The sequence below is a fragment of the Anarrhichthys ocellatus genome, unplaced genomic scaffold (assembly GCF_004355925.1).
Source record: "Anarrhichthys ocellatus isolate YVR2014 unplaced genomic scaffold, GSC_Weel_1.0 scaffold52, whole genome shotgun sequence".
NCBI lineage: Eukaryota > Metazoa > Chordata > Actinopteri > Perciformes > Anarhichadidae > Anarrhichthys > Anarrhichthys ocellatus.
The window spans coordinates 1,346,450-1,362,918 of NW_022280082.1; the positions used below are offsets into that span (position 1 = coordinate 1,346,450).

The 16,469-nt window shown below is 44.8% G+C and overlaps 1 protein-coding gene across 6 annotated transcripts in view; it reads left to right on the top strand.

The window, feature by feature from the left end:
* The window catches only part of ppp1r13bb (protein phosphatase 1, regulatory subunit 13Bb), a 25,066-nt gene extending 9,100 nt beyond the window's left edge, over positions 1–15,966 (top strand). For 2 of the 6 annotated variants that reach the window (XM_031870304.1, XM_031870305.1), the window contains exons 5-19: positions 88–158; positions 5,767–5,868; positions 6,970–7,144; positions 7,303–7,502; positions 7,627–7,791; positions 7,999–8,191; positions 8,714–8,842; positions 10,619–10,752; positions 10,906–11,371; positions 11,732–12,477; positions 12,555–12,707; positions 12,800–12,933; positions 13,034–13,200; positions 13,362–13,561; positions 13,888–15,966. In XM_031870304.1, the coding sequence (XP_031726164.1) occupies positions 88–158; positions 5,767–5,868; positions 6,970–7,144; positions 7,303–7,502; positions 7,627–7,791; positions 7,999–8,191; positions 8,714–8,842; positions 10,619–10,752; positions 10,906–11,371; positions 11,732–12,477; positions 12,555–12,707; positions 12,800–12,933; positions 13,034–13,200; positions 13,362–13,561; positions 13,888–13,929 (3,077 nt within the window). In that variant the 3' untranslated portion in view covers positions 13,930–15,966. The remainder of the gene's footprint in view (positions 1–87; positions 159–5,766; positions 5,869–6,969; positions 7,145–7,302; positions 7,503–7,626; positions 7,792–7,998; positions 8,192–8,713; positions 8,843–10,618; positions 10,753–10,905; positions 11,372–11,731; positions 12,478–12,554; positions 12,708–12,799; positions 12,934–13,033; positions 13,201–13,361; positions 13,562–13,887) is intronic. The other 4 variants (XM_031870306.1, XM_031870307.1, XM_031870308.1 and 1 more) reach the window with 4 other exon arrangements.
* The last annotated feature ends 503 nt before the right edge of the window (positions 15,967–16,469 follow it).

Here is a 16,469-nt window from a genome sequence, read left to right on the forward strand (position 1 = left end):
ATGTGTGTGTGTGTGTGTGTGTGTGTGTGTGTGTGTGTGTGTGTGTGTCCTGCCTGTCTTTGTGATGGAGACTGTTTCTTTTTTCAGGGAGTCAGCAGTCTCAGGATCAGACGAGTCGCAGAAGTGGAAACACCGGAGAGAAGCACAGTGAGAACGGGGTGAGACTTCATTAGTATTATCTAAATTATGTTAAAATAGAAAATGTACTTTTACGGAACAAACCAGGTCCACAGGCCGTCGTGAGATCCCTCAGCCTAGCTGCACTATCATATATAACCAGAGAGACAAAAAAATATGAATAGATTACTAAAACCAAAATATTAAATTCTACCCCCCCTTAAGGACTGTACAGTGAGTATCTGTGGATCCGTGATTCTGATTTGTACGCCAGTGTTTGAGGGTAACATCACAGACACTAGTGATACAGACATGCTCCGTGTCTTCCCCGTCAGGTGTCCCCGTTGTTGTGCATGTTGAGCTCTACAGCTTTAGGATGTGTTCTAGAAAATATGAAAGACTCTGATAAGAGCAGCCTCTGGCATCCTTTCTCTCTCTCTCTCCGACCATCTGTCCCAGATTTCACAAAAGCAAAGTGTTGCGGTCAAGGAATCGTAACTAATTCAACCTTCAGGGTGGAGGGAAGAATCCAGCGCAGCAGGAAGTGGAGGGGTTGTTGTGTATATATATGTGTGTATGTGTATATATATATATATGTATGTGTGTGTATATATATACACACAGAGTTGTGTGAAAAAGTGTTTGCCCCCTTCCTGATTTCTTATTTTTTTGCATGTTTGTCACACTTAAATGTTTCAGATCATCAAACAAATTTAAATATTAGACAAAGATAACACAAGTAAACACAAAATGCAGTTTTTAAATGAAGGTTTTTATTATTAAGGGGGGGGAAAAAATCCAAACCTACATGGCCCTGTGTGGAAAAAGTGATTGCCCCCTAAACCTAATAACTGGTTGGGCCACCCTTAGCAGCAACAACTGCAATCAAGCGTTTGCGATAACTGGCAATGAGTCTTTTACAGCGCTGTAGAGGAATTTTGGCCCACTCATCTTTGTAGAATTGTTGTAATTCAGCCACATTGGAGGGTTTTCGAGCATGAACCGCCTTTTTAAGGTCATGCCACAGCATCTCAATCGGATTCAGGTCGGGACTTTGACTAGGTCACTCCAAAGTCTTCATTTTGTTTTTCTTAAGCCATTCAGAGGTGGACTTGCTGGTGTGTTTTGGATCATTGTCCTGCTGCAGAACCCAAGTGCGCTTCAGCTTGAGGTCACGAACAGATGGCCGGACATTCTCCTTCAGGATTTTTTGGTAGACAGCAGAATTCATGGTTCCATTTACCACAGCAAGTCTTCCAGGTCCTGAAGCAGCAAAACAGCCCCAGACCATCACACTACCACCACCATAATTTACTGTTGGTATGATGTTCCTTTTTCTGAAATGCCGTGTTACTTTTACGCCAGATGTAATGGGACATACACCTTCCAAAAAGTTCAACTTTTGTCTCGTCAGTCCACAGAGTATTTTCCCAAAAGTCTTGGGGATCAAATTGAACTTTCCAAAGATGTGATAAACCACAGTTAATTTATGTTTTAACAGGGGGGGCAATCACTTTTTCACACAGGGCCATGTAGGTTTGGATTTTTTCCCCCCTTAATAATAAAAACCTTCATTTAAAAACTGCATTTTGTGTTTACTTGTGTTATCTTTGTCTAATATTTAAATTTGTTTGATGATCTGAAACATTTAAGTGTGACAAACATGCAAAGAAATAAGAAATCAGGAAGGGGGCAAACACTTTTTCACACAACTATCTATATATATATGACTAAATACTTTTTTGCCCCACTGTATGTATGTATGTATGTATGTATGTATATCAATCAATCAATCAATCAATCAATCGGGCAAAAAAGTATTTAGTCAGCCACCAATTGTGCAAGTTCTCCCACTTAAAAAGATGAGAGATGCCTGTACTTTTCATCATAGGTACACTTCAACTATGAGAGACAGAATCAATGGCACCTGTTTGAACTCGTTATCAGTATAAAAGACACCTGTCCACAACCTCAAACAGTCACACTCCAAACTCCACTATGGCCAAGACCAAAGAGCTGTCAAAGGACACCAGAAACAAAATTGTAGACCTGCACCAGGCTGGGAAGACTGAATCTGCAATAGGTAAGCAGCTTGGTGTGAAGAAATCAACTGTGGGAGCAATTATTAGAAAATGGAAGACATACAAGACCACTGATAGTCTCCCTCGATCTGGGGCTCCACGCAAGATCTCACCCCGTGGGGTCAAAATGATCACAAGAACGGTGAACAAAAATCCCAGAACCACACGGGGGGACCTAGTGAATGACCTGCAGAGAGCTGGGACCAAAGTAACAAAGGCTACCATCAGTAACACACTACGCCGCCAGGGACTCAAATCCTGCAGTGCCAGACGTGTCCCCCTGCTTAAGCCAGTACATGTCCAGGCCCGTCTGAAGTTTGCTAGAGAGCATTTGGATGATCCAGAAGAGGATTGGGAGAATGTCATATGGTCAGATGAAACCAAAATAGAACTTTTTGGTAAAAACTCAACTCGTCGTGTTTGGAGGAGAAAGAATGCCGAGTTGCATCCAAAGAACACCATACCTACTGTGAAGCATGGGGGTGGAAACATCATGCTTTGGGGCTGTTTTTCTGCAAGGGGACCAGGACGACTGATCCGTGTAAAGGAGAGAATGAATGGGGCCATGTATCGTGAGATTTTGAGTGGAAACCTCCTTCCATCAGCAAGGGCATTGAAGATGAAACGTGGCTGGGTCTTTCAGCATGACAATGATCCCAAACACACCGCCCGGGCAACGAAGGAGTGGCTTCGTAAGAAGCATTTCAAGGTCCTGGAGTGGCCTAGCCAGTCTCCAGATCTCAACCCCATAGAAAATCTGTGGAGGGAGTTGAAAGTCCGTGTTGCCCAGCGACAGCCCCAAAACATCACTGCTCTAGAGGAGATCTGCATGGAGGAATGGGCCAAAATACCAGCAACAGTGTGTGAAAAGCTTGTGAAGACTTACAGAAATAGTTTGACCTCTGTCATTGCCAACAAAGGGTATATAACAAAGTATTGAGATGAACTTTTGTTATTGACCAAATACTTATTGTCCACCATAATTTGCAAATAAATTCTTTAAAAATCAGACAATGTGATTTTCTGGGCTACTAACCTATACATCGCACAGCAAGCACAAACATCTGTTTTTATCGTCACTGTCGGTTCTACGTTATCAGCTGCACGGCCGGCTCTGCTTAACCTCCCAAGTGCCGAGGCTCAGTTGTGTCCGAGTTTCTTCCTGATATCTGATTTAGAGGATTGTATCAGTCGGCCTGCCGGATGATATAACGGGCCCTAAGAGGATCATTGCTTTGGCTTTTCCATGGGCTGCTGCCCAAACCCCCCCCCCCCCCCGGGGGGTCTTCCTCTCCACCACGCAGCGCTGATCCTCCTTTGAGAGCGACGCTACCTCGCAAAGAGCAGAGGGGCCTTAAGGGAACGCTTCCACCATCGCACGCATTCTCAATACTTTTTTTTTTTTTTTTTTTTTTTAACGTCACAATTTTAGCATCCAGGCTTGATGATGATGATGACAGCTTCTTGGCAGTATTGAGATTTCTCATTTCCTTTGCCCAGAGCTGAAATGATGTATGAACATGTAACTTTTCTCAATTTTGACCGACATCAGTTGATTTATCAAGAAAATAATCAATATATTAATCAATATATTAATCAGTAATCACTATAATTGTAGTCCCATCTCTATATAGGCTCATGTCAATTAGATGATGATTATTTGCATTATCTCTTAATCTGCAGTTAATGTTCTTGATTAATCGATAAACCCTTTGGTCTGTAGAACATCAGATAATAGTTAAAAATCACAATTTCCTAGTTCAGAAACACTACGAGATGAATCTATTATCAAAGGAGGAGAGTTTTTATTTCCTGTTGATCAAATCAAATAATCAGCTCTTACAGACTTCTTTGCTCTTCAGAACATCATTACACAAGTAATACTCATGAATAACTAGGTTATTTTACTCTGAAACATTATCCCGATGATTATTTTTATTAATAGGATCATTTGAGCCATAATCATGGATTGCTCTCCATTCCAGATATGCACTAATCTATACAGTAGTCGGAGCATCAGTGAGGCCGAGGCTGCTCTGCTTCCCGGTGTTTCTCCAACTCCCTCTTCATCACGTCTGAGGGCGTGTGTGTCCGTTTCTCCCTCGGGTGAATCCTCACTGATGCAGTGTTGCCTTAGTGCATTTGAGCGTGTGTGTGTGTGTGTGTGTGTGTGTGCGTGTGCGTGTGCGCGTGCATGCGTGCGTGCCAGTGGCTTCCCTCGCTTTCTACATCTTGGGTTCGGTTGAGTCACCTCCTCCCCCTCCCTCTGAGTCTTCCTAGACACACTCGTATCTAAATGCCAGGTAGGAAAACACTGTGTGAGTCACACGGACAAAGCTTAACGCGGTGTCCGTGCCAAATTGTCTTTTTAAGAGACGAGATGATGCACGACGCGTATTGCTAAAGTGAAATTGTTCCCAAAAAGAAGCATGTAGCAACACGAGTCACAAAATGTCTGCCTGTTCTAATCGAGTGAGAGCAGTGCATGCAGTATTCTTGTGTGGATTTAATTATATTATCTTTTTTTCATGTCATCATCCTCTCCATGCCTCTCACTCATCTCACGTTTTTTTAAGAAGCTCCCTTTCTGAACCACCGTTCTTTCCTGCATCGTCTCCTCTCTCTTTGAACACACCTCCTAGAGGCAAAGACTTGGAAGCACTTCAGCGTGTCAGTATTTCGGTTTAGAGGACTGTACTTGCTCTCAGTGTGCTGTGTTATTGAAGAGCAGTCCGCCGGTGTGTTGACGGCAGCAGCTGCTTTTAGGAAATTCAGAAGTCTGTAGAATGATAGTTGATCGGGTTCCTTTATTCTGTGAGCTCTCGAACAAACACACACGGGGGCTGAAGAGGAGGATTTCATTGAAAATGTTTATGGAGGTGAATGTCTAGTGAAGCCAGTTCTACTTTTACGTCTACTAGCTTGGTTTACATTATATATAATCCTTATACCTTTTTATATTTATAAGTTGCGTAGTTGTATTTCTCGCTACAGTTCCAGCTGAAAGGATTAGTCGATCAACAGAAAAGCCAGAGAGCCGAACTCTGCTGCTCTTTGAACCTCTGGCTGCTGAAATCAGAAATCTTTTAAAACCATTTCTGCAAAATGCCTTTTGCGTAACTTATTTCTTTATTCTTATGTAACGTTTTATGCTGGATATTTTTTAATGCGCTTATTGACTGCATATTTGTCTTAAAAGTGCTATTTCATCAAGTATCCGTTCCATAAATGTCACAAAGATTGATGACACTACATGGGATCTCATGTTCTCCCAAATACCATTTAGATGTTTTAGGTACTGAAATGGAACCGATCACCTTCTAGCTTCAGCTCACAGCTAGTGGAAGAGCTAGCTTATTGAACACAATTGACATTTAAATTGTTTTTTTATCCTCATGAATGCAAACTTTCAGTGGTGTTTTAATAGTATAGAAGCACTCAACAAGCACTTACTGTTTGAAATGTTAGCAAGCCCTTATGGGTCATCAGTCCCTGTTCAGATTTGTGTCTGTGTGTCTGTGTGTCTGTGTGTGTGTGTGTGTGTGTGTGTGTGTGTGTGTGTGTGTAGGTGGGGAATCAGCGCGTGGAGCTCACGATGTCAGAGCTGCAGGAGATGGCCACGCGGCAGCAGCAGCAAATCGAGGCTCAGCAGCAGATGCTCGTCGCAAAGGTAAAGCCTTGTCTTCGTTATTTTATCTGAATATGAATCATCCCGCTGAACATTTATAACTGTCTTACATTCAAAATATGCTTCTTACTATTCCTACTGGGGAACATTAGAGGGCACGCCTGTCCGCAGGCAGACTATTCGTTGAAGCCCGACTAATCAAAGCGCGCCATCTTTCACATTTTGCGTCGCGTACAGAGGTGCTCGTTAAGGTGCGGGTCTGTCCGATATTATGACCGGTAAGTCTGGAACTGGGCGTTAGTTCAAGGAAAAGCAAGTTCAGTACACAGCCTGGAAACGTTCTGTTAATGAGAAGATGCACTCCTGTTGCACTACTGTGATCCAAAGAGGCCCACCATGACCTTACTGGGACAAACCGTTATGTAACAAATGAGATGGGAGGCAGAATGAGTCACTGTGCTAGGATTGTCCAGTTTGTCAGAATTCATAATTCATACCGTCTTTAGTGAAACTCATGCACAAACATCGCTGTGTTTACTCGAGCGTGTAGATTATGCATGATTTTGAAGACCAAGGACTCTACCTTTCTCACATCGGTTACAAAACGGAGCTTTCATCTTGCAGTGGGAGGAATAAGAACCTTCACACAACCAGTCTACCAGTGCACCAACTCAAGTCTGACCGCCGCGCTTGTGGTGCGCCGATCAGTCAAGACCAGTCATGCACGATGAAGCCCACTGTAGACCCGCAGATACAAAGACTTATTTATTGCCTTTGTTTTGGTGTCTCAGAATGTAGGCCCACATGAAGCCCTGCAGTCATTTGGAAACCTGGGGCTGTCATTTCCTATTTTAGGACCTGAACTGGAGCAGTTCTCAGTTGGACGGAGAGATGAAGTCATCTGACCCTGACTTCAGACAGTCTTGACACAGCACAGCATTTCATTTAGTGCAAACAGTAGAGAGATTTAGCCTAGTTTCAGGGTACGTCTGCCACGGAGATATCTTGTAAGCTTTGGGGTGGCGCCTCGCTGGTTTTAGCATTGCGACGGCTCGCTCTGTTGGATGCAGTATGACGTCATTTGTACATTATTTGATTTCCCATCGCCTATGAAACGTCCGTCTCTTGTCTGGTCCTCTGAAGGAGCAACGTTTGCGCTACCTGAAGCAGCAGGAGCGTCGTCAGCAGCAAACCGTTTCAGAGAGCGAGAAGCTGCAGAAGCTGAAGGAGCGCGTGGACAGCCAGGAGGCAAAGCTCAAGAAGATTCGGGCGATGAGAGGCCAGGTGGACTACAGCAAGGTCATCAACGGCAACCTGTGTATGTATACTTTCACTATGTACATCATTTACTAACCCATGCAGTTGTATATTTAAATCTAGTCACATCTAGAGCTAGGAAGAAAGATTGAGCTAATTTGCTAATTTGAAAGACACATAGGCTACAAATGATGTGGTTTCTTTATTCCTCTCATCCAGCGGCAGAGATTGAGCAAGTCAGCGGCCTGTTCCAGGAGAAGCAGGTCGAGTTACAGTCAGCAGTGCTGAGGGTTGAGCAGCTCAGCCTGCAGCTGGAGGACCTGCGGAGGGGAAAGCTCAACGGCATACAGACCGCCCTGGGGGGCCAAGTATCCGGCACTGCTGCCCTGGAGCTCCGTAAACTCTACCAGGAGCTGCAGGTAGAAATGAGTGCTTTTTTTTAATGTTCGACTGTGTTTGCTTTACCTCTGGCGACGGTGACGGCGGTATCTATTGTCTTAGTGAATCTATACGTGTGTTTGCGTCTGCTTTTATCGCCCGCAGATCCGGAACAAGCTGAATCAGGAGCAAAACAGCAAGCTGAAGCAACAAAAGGATCTTCTCAACAAACGCAACATGGAGGTGACGCTCATGGACAAGCGCATCAGCGAGCTGCGGGAACGCCTCTACAAGAAAAAAGCTGAGGCACGTCAAAAAGAAAACCTTCCTGTAAGACTAAGAGCGCTCAACACTTCTCCTCATTCAGACTCTTTTTGGTGGAAATGCTTCTGACAAAAGCCCCTCTATGAGGAAAACTATTTACTTTAAGACATCATTTCTACTGACTCGTGTCATATATTCTATACATCTCCTTCACATCTTGATGGTTTCTCCAGTCAAGACTCCTGATAGTTGAATCTTTTCTGACTCTTATAGCTCAACAGAGCCAACGGGCCTCCCTCTCCCCAGCCAGCTGCTGGTACTCTGGGCCGTGTTGCTGCTGTTGGGCCCTACATCCAGGTTCCTGTACCGGGTCGACCGGAAGGAGGCTACACCATACCCGCTGATCCCCTGAAGCCTCAGACTCTTGGTGTTAATAACCAGGACAACCACGGCTGCACCAAGTCAGGTTGGTTGAAACCCATAAAGTTACAATTGCAGTGCAGAATGCATTTCACTTTAAAACACAACTGTAGCAGTGGAAACCAGGTGATATATATAATGTGTAGTTTTAATTGAAGATTTGAGTTTCTTGTATTTTTTTTCCTCTCATTAAGAAAGCAGGAACATGGTCATGGCCAGTTAGAGGAAGCAGAAGAGAGGATAGTGTCTGGATTCAGTTACAGAGTAGATTGGATACATGTAGTCCCAGAAGCTTTACTACACATTTAACACATCTTGCATGTCTGAAATTCCTTAACTGTTAGTTTTCTTCCTACCTGACTTCTCTGTTAATTCTCTGCCTGCACTTGATTTCCATTTTTCCTTCCTCTCCAACCTCTCTCTCTACCTGTGTTGTGTGTACTGTGGTTCCCTTTCCTCTCCTCTCCTCCTCTCTCATGTGTCGGTGCTATCCTTTTTTCTTTGTGCTCTCTTTCTGTCTCACTGGGTGCGGGGTGGTGGGGGGGGGGGGCAACTCTTCCTGGGGCAGACGGTGTGCGCAAGCCTCCCAGCCCTTGGAAGGTGTCTGATTTAGACATCGTTGTGGACCCGGTACCCCCGGCCCTTCCAGAATCACACCCGGGCACCGGAGCCTCCACTGGCTCTGACGGCACGTCCCGTGAGTGCACAGCGCTGCATTAACAAGGGATGGCACCTACTGAAACTTCTCTCTCGTGCACTGACTAATATCATAGTCGGTTTGATTGGCGACGAATTCAAAATGATCAAAACAAACTCACTGTAAAGGTAATGGAGCAGATTTTCTCCACCAGCGTACATGCACAGCTGGGGAATCTGAGGAGGAGACGAGCATCTGTGCCTGCTTAACATGAACAATGGCCAACAGATGGAAGCATCGTTGTTTGGCATCCTTAAGCTCTCCTGCCGGTGCAGCGTTGAGCCAGTTCTTTCTCCTCTAAACTGGCGAGAGCAAATGTTGACTTTTCATTCGGAGTGTTTCCTCTGTTGATTGGCGAATGACGTCAGAGTCGTGCGGGGTGCCATCTTGAAACACTTTGCTGCCATCTGCAGAAATGTGAAAATCTCCTAATCGTAGCTGACATACAGCCTCGTATGAGGAAAGTGTCACTGACGAAGCACCGCCGATCCCCGTCTGCGTTGGTGCACCTCGGAGAAGGTTCAATGAGTCAAGTGCCTCGTAAAAATATACACGCACAAGATATTCTAACTTTATAACATCCCCCAGACTGCCTAACCTCAACCATCGCTCCACATTCACACGACAACCGAGCTGTGGGAATCACTTTAGTTGGCAAACACTTAACATGCACAAGGAAGTGAACTTGTGCATGTTAAAATGTCACCGGATTGACTCCAACTGAGACCCAGTTCAAGCTGTTTCCTTTTAGACTCCCGTAGTGTCGGTAGAACTGCTTCATAATTACTGTAATTAATCTAAGAAAAGATTGGAAGCTGCTTCTTAAACAGATTTCCCAATCGGTCCCATTAATGTAGATCTACTTTATCGTTTGTTTATTTAAAGTACCCTTCGGTACTAAAAAGAATATTGGAAATCTGAAAACCCATAATTGACTTTTGAGACTTTTTTTGGGGTCTGGAAAAAGTTGGTTATTGTTGTTTTGTTGCTTCTTCTTTTTCTATCTTCTTTCTTTTCAACCTATACTTGCATCCGTTTTATCCTTCACATGTATTTTTTTTTTCCAAGTAATCACTTTTTGTCTTGGAGACAAACAGTCCTTGAATCTTCTACTAAATCGCAATTTAGTTGCAAAATACAAGTACGCAGTAGCACAACACTAATGCAGATCCATTCATCGCCATCATTGCTGTGAAGTGAAGGCTCAGGATTTTTATCCTATTGATCAACAGGTCCTCTTGCAACATGTAGTGTGTGCTGTTTTTGATAAATGTAACTTTAAGAAGAAAGTAGGACAACTTGCAAATCCTTTGTGCAAGAATACAGACACTTTGTAAACATTTCAAAAAAGACGAACAGCTGACCATAAACAGTTTCGCCCGAAAAGTCACCTCATAGAAGCTTTCTGTGTGTGTGTGTTACCAGTGTTACAAGTAAATGGTACATCAAACTTTTCCCTTTATGTCAGAGCAATTGGCAACAATCAGTGTGTCTAAATGTCTCTTAATGGTGTCTGGTTAATAGGATAGGCTTTTCAAAATCCTGAACCCTCCATTCAATACCAGTCCTAGGTCAAAATGGTACAGATATGTGTTCTTGAAATACTCAAATTCCACTTTATGTGGTTAATCGCACAAAGTCACATATTTCAAACGTCACCATTTAGACCTACCTCTGGTGGATATGCTTTCTCACTACCCGGAGTCGTTTCTCATACCACCTCAATCACTCGTTGCTCTTTTGCGACACACTTACTGTGTCTTGTTTGTTCCCCAGCCAATGATACAGGTTGGCCTACTTTAGGCAAGACCAACACATCTCTAAAGCCTCCTGAGAGACGAGACTCTGGGGCCGATACCCAGGGCAAGAGCCCTCCCTCAGGCTCCCCCGTCGCGCCGAGTGCAGAAAAGGTTTGTCCTCTCTCTTCTTCTCCGTCCAGTGTTCTGTAGCTGTTAATCACGTCTATAAGAAAAATGTTGTATGTGAGATTGTGCTAGAGATGAACCGTCATTAGTTCTAATATCTCTGCAAGAAATCATTTTTTCTCCATTGCTTCTTCCCAGGTGCTAGACTCCAAAATGGCTGTGTCCTCCCCTGCCATATCCAAGCCACAGCCTCCTCCCTATGGCTCCCACCTCATCCATGCAACCTCGGCCAGCTCCTTGGAGCGGCGCAAGGACGCGCCTCCTCCTCCTCCTCCTCCTCCTCGCCCGCTCCCGAACCCACCGGCTCCTGCTTGGCCCCGCGTCCCCCCCTCCACAGGCTCGTCCTCCCAGCAGATCCAGCAGCGGATCTCGGTGCCGCCAAGTCCCACCTTCCAGCCCAATGCGCCGCTGTTCCCTCCCGGGCTGAGCGAGCGACTGGACCCCCCGCCCGCTGTGGCAGTACGCCCCTTCATCCCAGACAGAGGGTCGCGGCCTCAGTCGCCCCGAAAGGGCCCCCCCACCATGAACTCCAGCTCCATCTATCACATGTACCTCCAGCAGGCAGCGCCAAAGAGCCAGCCACTCAAGCCTGCTCTCAAAGCAGGTAAGAGCTGGGTTTGGAGAGATGTTGTGTCTCGTTCAATATTGCTGCTACTTGCTAGATCCAGTTTTGTCAATTCAAGCCTGATGTTGCCTTACACATAAAATAATAATTCCAGTCTCTTCCACGCAGTGAGGCAATCAGCTACTTCACTAAAAACTGGTCTTAGATCAGTATCTGTATCTGTATCGGGACTGAAAAAGCCGAATCGGTGCATCCCTAGTAAAATGACCTCAAAGTAGCTGTTAGTCAGATCGGTAGTCTAAAATGTATTTTATGTAAATGTTTGACATCTAACCCAATCTATACATCGGCAGGTGAATCAATAATGATGATAATCCCACTCTCTCTGTTTGTCTCTAGTTTATGGGAAGCCTGTCCTCCCCCCCAGCTCGACTCCCCCCTCGCCTCTCCCTTTCGTCCAGGCCGGAGGGGCCTTCCCGTTGCTCCAAGGCCACCCGGGGGTTGAGGACGCTTTGGACGGAGAATTTGACGATCACGATTTCTTCCAGCACCACCCGGAGCCCTTAGCGCCTCCTCCCAGTGTGGAGAACATCCCCCGACCACTCAGCCCCACTAAGCTCACGCCCATGGTGCACTCCCCGCTGCGCTACCAAAGTGACGCCGATCTCGAGGTGCTCCGCAAAAAGCTGGCCAACGCTCCGAGACCGCTCAAGAAGCGCAGCTCCATCACAGAACCGGAGGGCCCCAGCGGACCCAACATCCAGAAACTGCTCTACCAGAGATTCAACACTCTAGCGGGAGGCATAGAGGGAAATGGAGTCGGTGGATCAGGAGGTGGCACCGGTGCGGGTAACGGAATGCCATTTTATCAGCCAGCTAATCCTCCCGCATATCTGGGAGGCGACTCAGACAACGGTAACCTCCCCTCTGAGCCACCGCCACCAGGGGCGCAGGAACCGGGCACCGAGGCTCCGCCTCCATCTACGAACGACAACGAGCCGCTGCCCTCGCCACCAGAGCTGGATCCTGCCGACGCAGAGGACGACAACAATAACAACACGGGAGGCTCTGAGGCGTCGCTGCCCAGCCCCGTGCCGGAGGTGACCACTCCAGAGGAGAGCGGCACAGGGGTCTCGCAGCTCCTGGTGAGAGATACGCCTACATAACAGTATTTAAGGAGAGATTTCAAATAAACAAACTAACGTCTCCTTTCTGTTCACAGGACAAGCGCACAAACCTGAAGAAGCCAAACTCTGAGCGCACCGGCCACGGCTTCAGGGTGAAGTTCAACCCTCTGGCCCTCCTGCTGGACGCCTCGTTGGAGGGAGAGTTTGACCTCGTCCAGAGGATCATCTATGAGGTATGTCACGACTGTGTGAGTATACTTTTGATTTCTTTGCAATTGCACGCATTTGGGGACAAGCTCTCATCTTTTCATCTGGGTCTTTCTTTCTTTTTTTTCCTCAGGTGGAAAATCCAAGCACTGCCAATGACGAGGGCATCACACCCCTGCACAACGCAGTGTGTGCGGGACACCACCACATAGTCAAGTTCCTGCTGGATTTTGGTGTGAACGTCAACGCTGCAGACAGTGATGGATGGTGAGTGATGACTAAAGAAATGTAGTTCAGGTTGATTTGTCTGTTGCATCTCTTTCCATTTATATATACATTATGTTTATTTTCCCGTTTGTGCGAACAGGACTCCGCTCCACTGCGCCGCCTCCTGCAACAGCGTTCATCTCTGCAAGGTGTTAGTGGAGTCTGGGGCGGCCATCTTTGCCAGCACCATCAGTGATGTGGAGACTGCTGCGGATAAATGCGAGGAAATGGAGGAGGGTTACATCCAGTGCTCCCAGTTTCTATACGGTGAGAAACAAGCCATCAACACGTAGCAAATGAGCCCCGGTACTGTAATGCATCTCAGTGTTGGTTAGAAAAAGTGTTTTGGTTTTAACATTTTAAGATGCGTTTGTCTGTAAAGATACTGGTTTGATATTGACAGCCTGTTTTTGGACACTCTACTGCAGGTGTTCAAGAGAAGATGGGTGTAATGAACAAGGGGACAGTGTACGCTCTGTGGGATTACAAATGTCAGAACCAGGACGAGCTGGCGTTCGGCGAGGGGGACGCCATCACCATTCTGCGACGACAGGACGACAGTGAAACGGAGTGGTGGTGGGCGCAGCTTGAGGACAACGAGGGCTACGTGCCCCGCAACCTGCTGGGGGTAAACAACAACATATATTAACTTTCACATTTGTTTATCCTTATTATTGACTGAAGAGCTGAAGTCATTGGTGGTTTATTCGACGGGCAGAAAACTAATTGCCAACTATTTTGATATATTTGATAATTGGTTATTTGAGTTTCATATGCTTAGATGTCATTGGTTGTTGTTGCTATTCTCTTTAATTAAAAAAAGGATTCTGACAAATTATTCGAGTCATGGGTACCCAGAGAGAGAGAGAGAGAGAGGGGCGGGGTCAGTGAAAAAGTACAAACCAGCAAACGTCACGTTAACATATCTCCTGTTTCCGTTTGTGTTCTTTGCAGCTCTATCCTCGGATCAAGCCTCGTCAGCGCTCCCTGGCATAGTGTCACTCCACTGACCATCAGCTGAACTAGGAACAAAACCAAGAGCAGAGAACAATAGGGTCTGGTGCTCTGTCTTCTCCCTGTGGCCATAACCCCCACTCCCCCTTGTGCTTCTCACAAAATCCTTTCTTTTTCTCTGAAGCAATGGGCACCAAAGTCTTGACACACATATTTACAGAAGCACACACTTACACAAGCACTCCGAAGGCTCTTAAACCACTCCATCCTGATCCCGCTCTCTCTCTCTCTCTCTCTCCTCCCACCTTTCAACCTATTGCTCCGTCATCGTCCCGACATGATTCACCCCGGTTCAGTGTCCGCTCTGTATCCGACATCGACTCGAAGAATAAAACACTAACCCGCGTCTCAGTATTTCTTGCAGTGTTCACACTTCTTCCGCCGTGAGTTCTGTGGTGGCACTGGTTGCATGACACTAAACGGGGACTGGAACGATCAGCCCTCATGGTGAGGAGACGACGCTGATTGTTGTTGTTGGTGAAATTGACTTTGAATTTGATCCCCTTGCACGAAAAACAAACTAACTAACACAGAAAAATGTGCTCTGTTTGATTTCGCTGTCTAACCACCAAAGATGAATATAGATTTTAACAATTACCCTCCAATCAGTAGTTCACAGCTCCTTCTAGATGTCGTCATGATTTAGAAAGGAAGAAGGAAAATGTTGTTGAGTATTAACTACACGGGCCAGTCCGAACAAATCAAACGTATTCAAGCAAAGATGAATATAGATTGTCATGAACATCATTTTTCATTCAGTGTCATCTGTTCAGAACCTGGATGCAGGGTAATCCAGCTTTTCTGTTTTATGGGATTTCAAGATCTATTAAGTTGTGTGAAAAATACTGAGTCTGGATGTTTGGTAATCTGAACGAATGCTGTAGTTTCCGAAAGATACTGTGATGGAAATAATCAACAAACAGTATTTTGCTTTACCAAAAAAAGGTTAATTGAGAAGCTGTGACTGCATAACATCTGGAGAGTGTGTCTAAAACGGTACAAATGTCAAATATATCTTAATTTGGGTATTTAGGGATTGGGAAAAACAAGTTGTTTTATAGTTTTAAATTCCACAGTGGTGAGGCTCCACAGCGACAGAAAGATGCTCGTTCTTGATGGTGTTATTGGGACATTCTTGCTAATTTCAAGTCCTTTGCAGTCTGTATCATGTTTTCAAACATTTGCATTAAGTTGGTCCTCACTTCAAAGATTCATTCATTCATTTTTTTCTGACTTCTGGCACCTGATTAGATTTCACCTTTAACTTGACAACATGGCAAGAAGATCATGAATTGCAAATAATGAATGAAGTCCAGACACTGTGCCTCAAAACCACTGAAATCATCACCCAAACCATAATACAAACTGTTTACCACATTAGAAGTTCACACTCGATATCAATAACCTAGTTATTTTCTTCTACCAGCTGCTGAGCATGTCTCTGGTCATCTAATGCTGCAGGTATTTTTCTGTGGCTGTGACAAAACCCCACTTGAAACACTTAATCTCAGGACCACCATGGTGCTGCTGACACTGTTCCACCACTAAACTAGTGATCATATTTCTATTTGTATCTCTGCAAACATCACCTTCATTTGAGCGCCGTACCGAACAAAAACACAGTACAAAATTGGAAAATCTCTCTCGGCGATGGACAAAAATGATTGATAGATGAAGAGAAGGTTATTATGTCTGAAATGTAAATCTGTCAGACCTGATAACCTTCTCCTAGTTCTGTTCCTCCAGCTGCCCCTCTTTCAGGTATTCACCATTCCAGTAACACTCATACATGTGTTATACGTCACATCATTGAACATCTAGAGTCCATCAACTTGTTCTGAGCCTTGAGTGTTATGCCAAGTGTGCTAGTGGCCCAGGCTCTACATGGCTTAATCTGTACATAGTGTGAGGAGACGTGCTATATGTTTGCTGTATGGACAAGTGGGCTTTCTGTATGAACGCTGTACTCACAGATTGAATTATGTAAATGTGAAGAATAAAACAGAAGCTCTGGCATGACTGATGTCTTTCAGTGTTGCATCAGCAAAACAATGTTACATTTTAGGAATTGTGAAAATATTGTGAATGTTTCTTTTTCTATAATAACACGGCCATGAATGATTTACTGAGAAGCAGCTGTGTCTTAAGACATTTTACTTGTAAAAATGGAGAAACTGGTGAGAGGATTACCAACAAAGAGACTCACATAGAGGCTGTAGTGGGCCTACTGTATCTAGTGGTCTAATGTCACCAAACAGACTGATATAGAGAAAGGATCTATTCCCTCAAAAGGTAAAGTAAGTCAACCAAAGTCAATGGGGAATTCAAAGATATTTTAGTTGTTTTTAAATCAGATGGAATATATACAGTGTAACATACCATTTTAATACAACAAACAAAGGCATTGTTTTTGTAAATGTACACTTCATGAATTCGATAGTAAAATCTTCAATCTTTATTAAAATTAGATAACCTTGAACGTTAGTATTGTGAATTGTGAGTTTATTGCTGGTGTGTCTGCA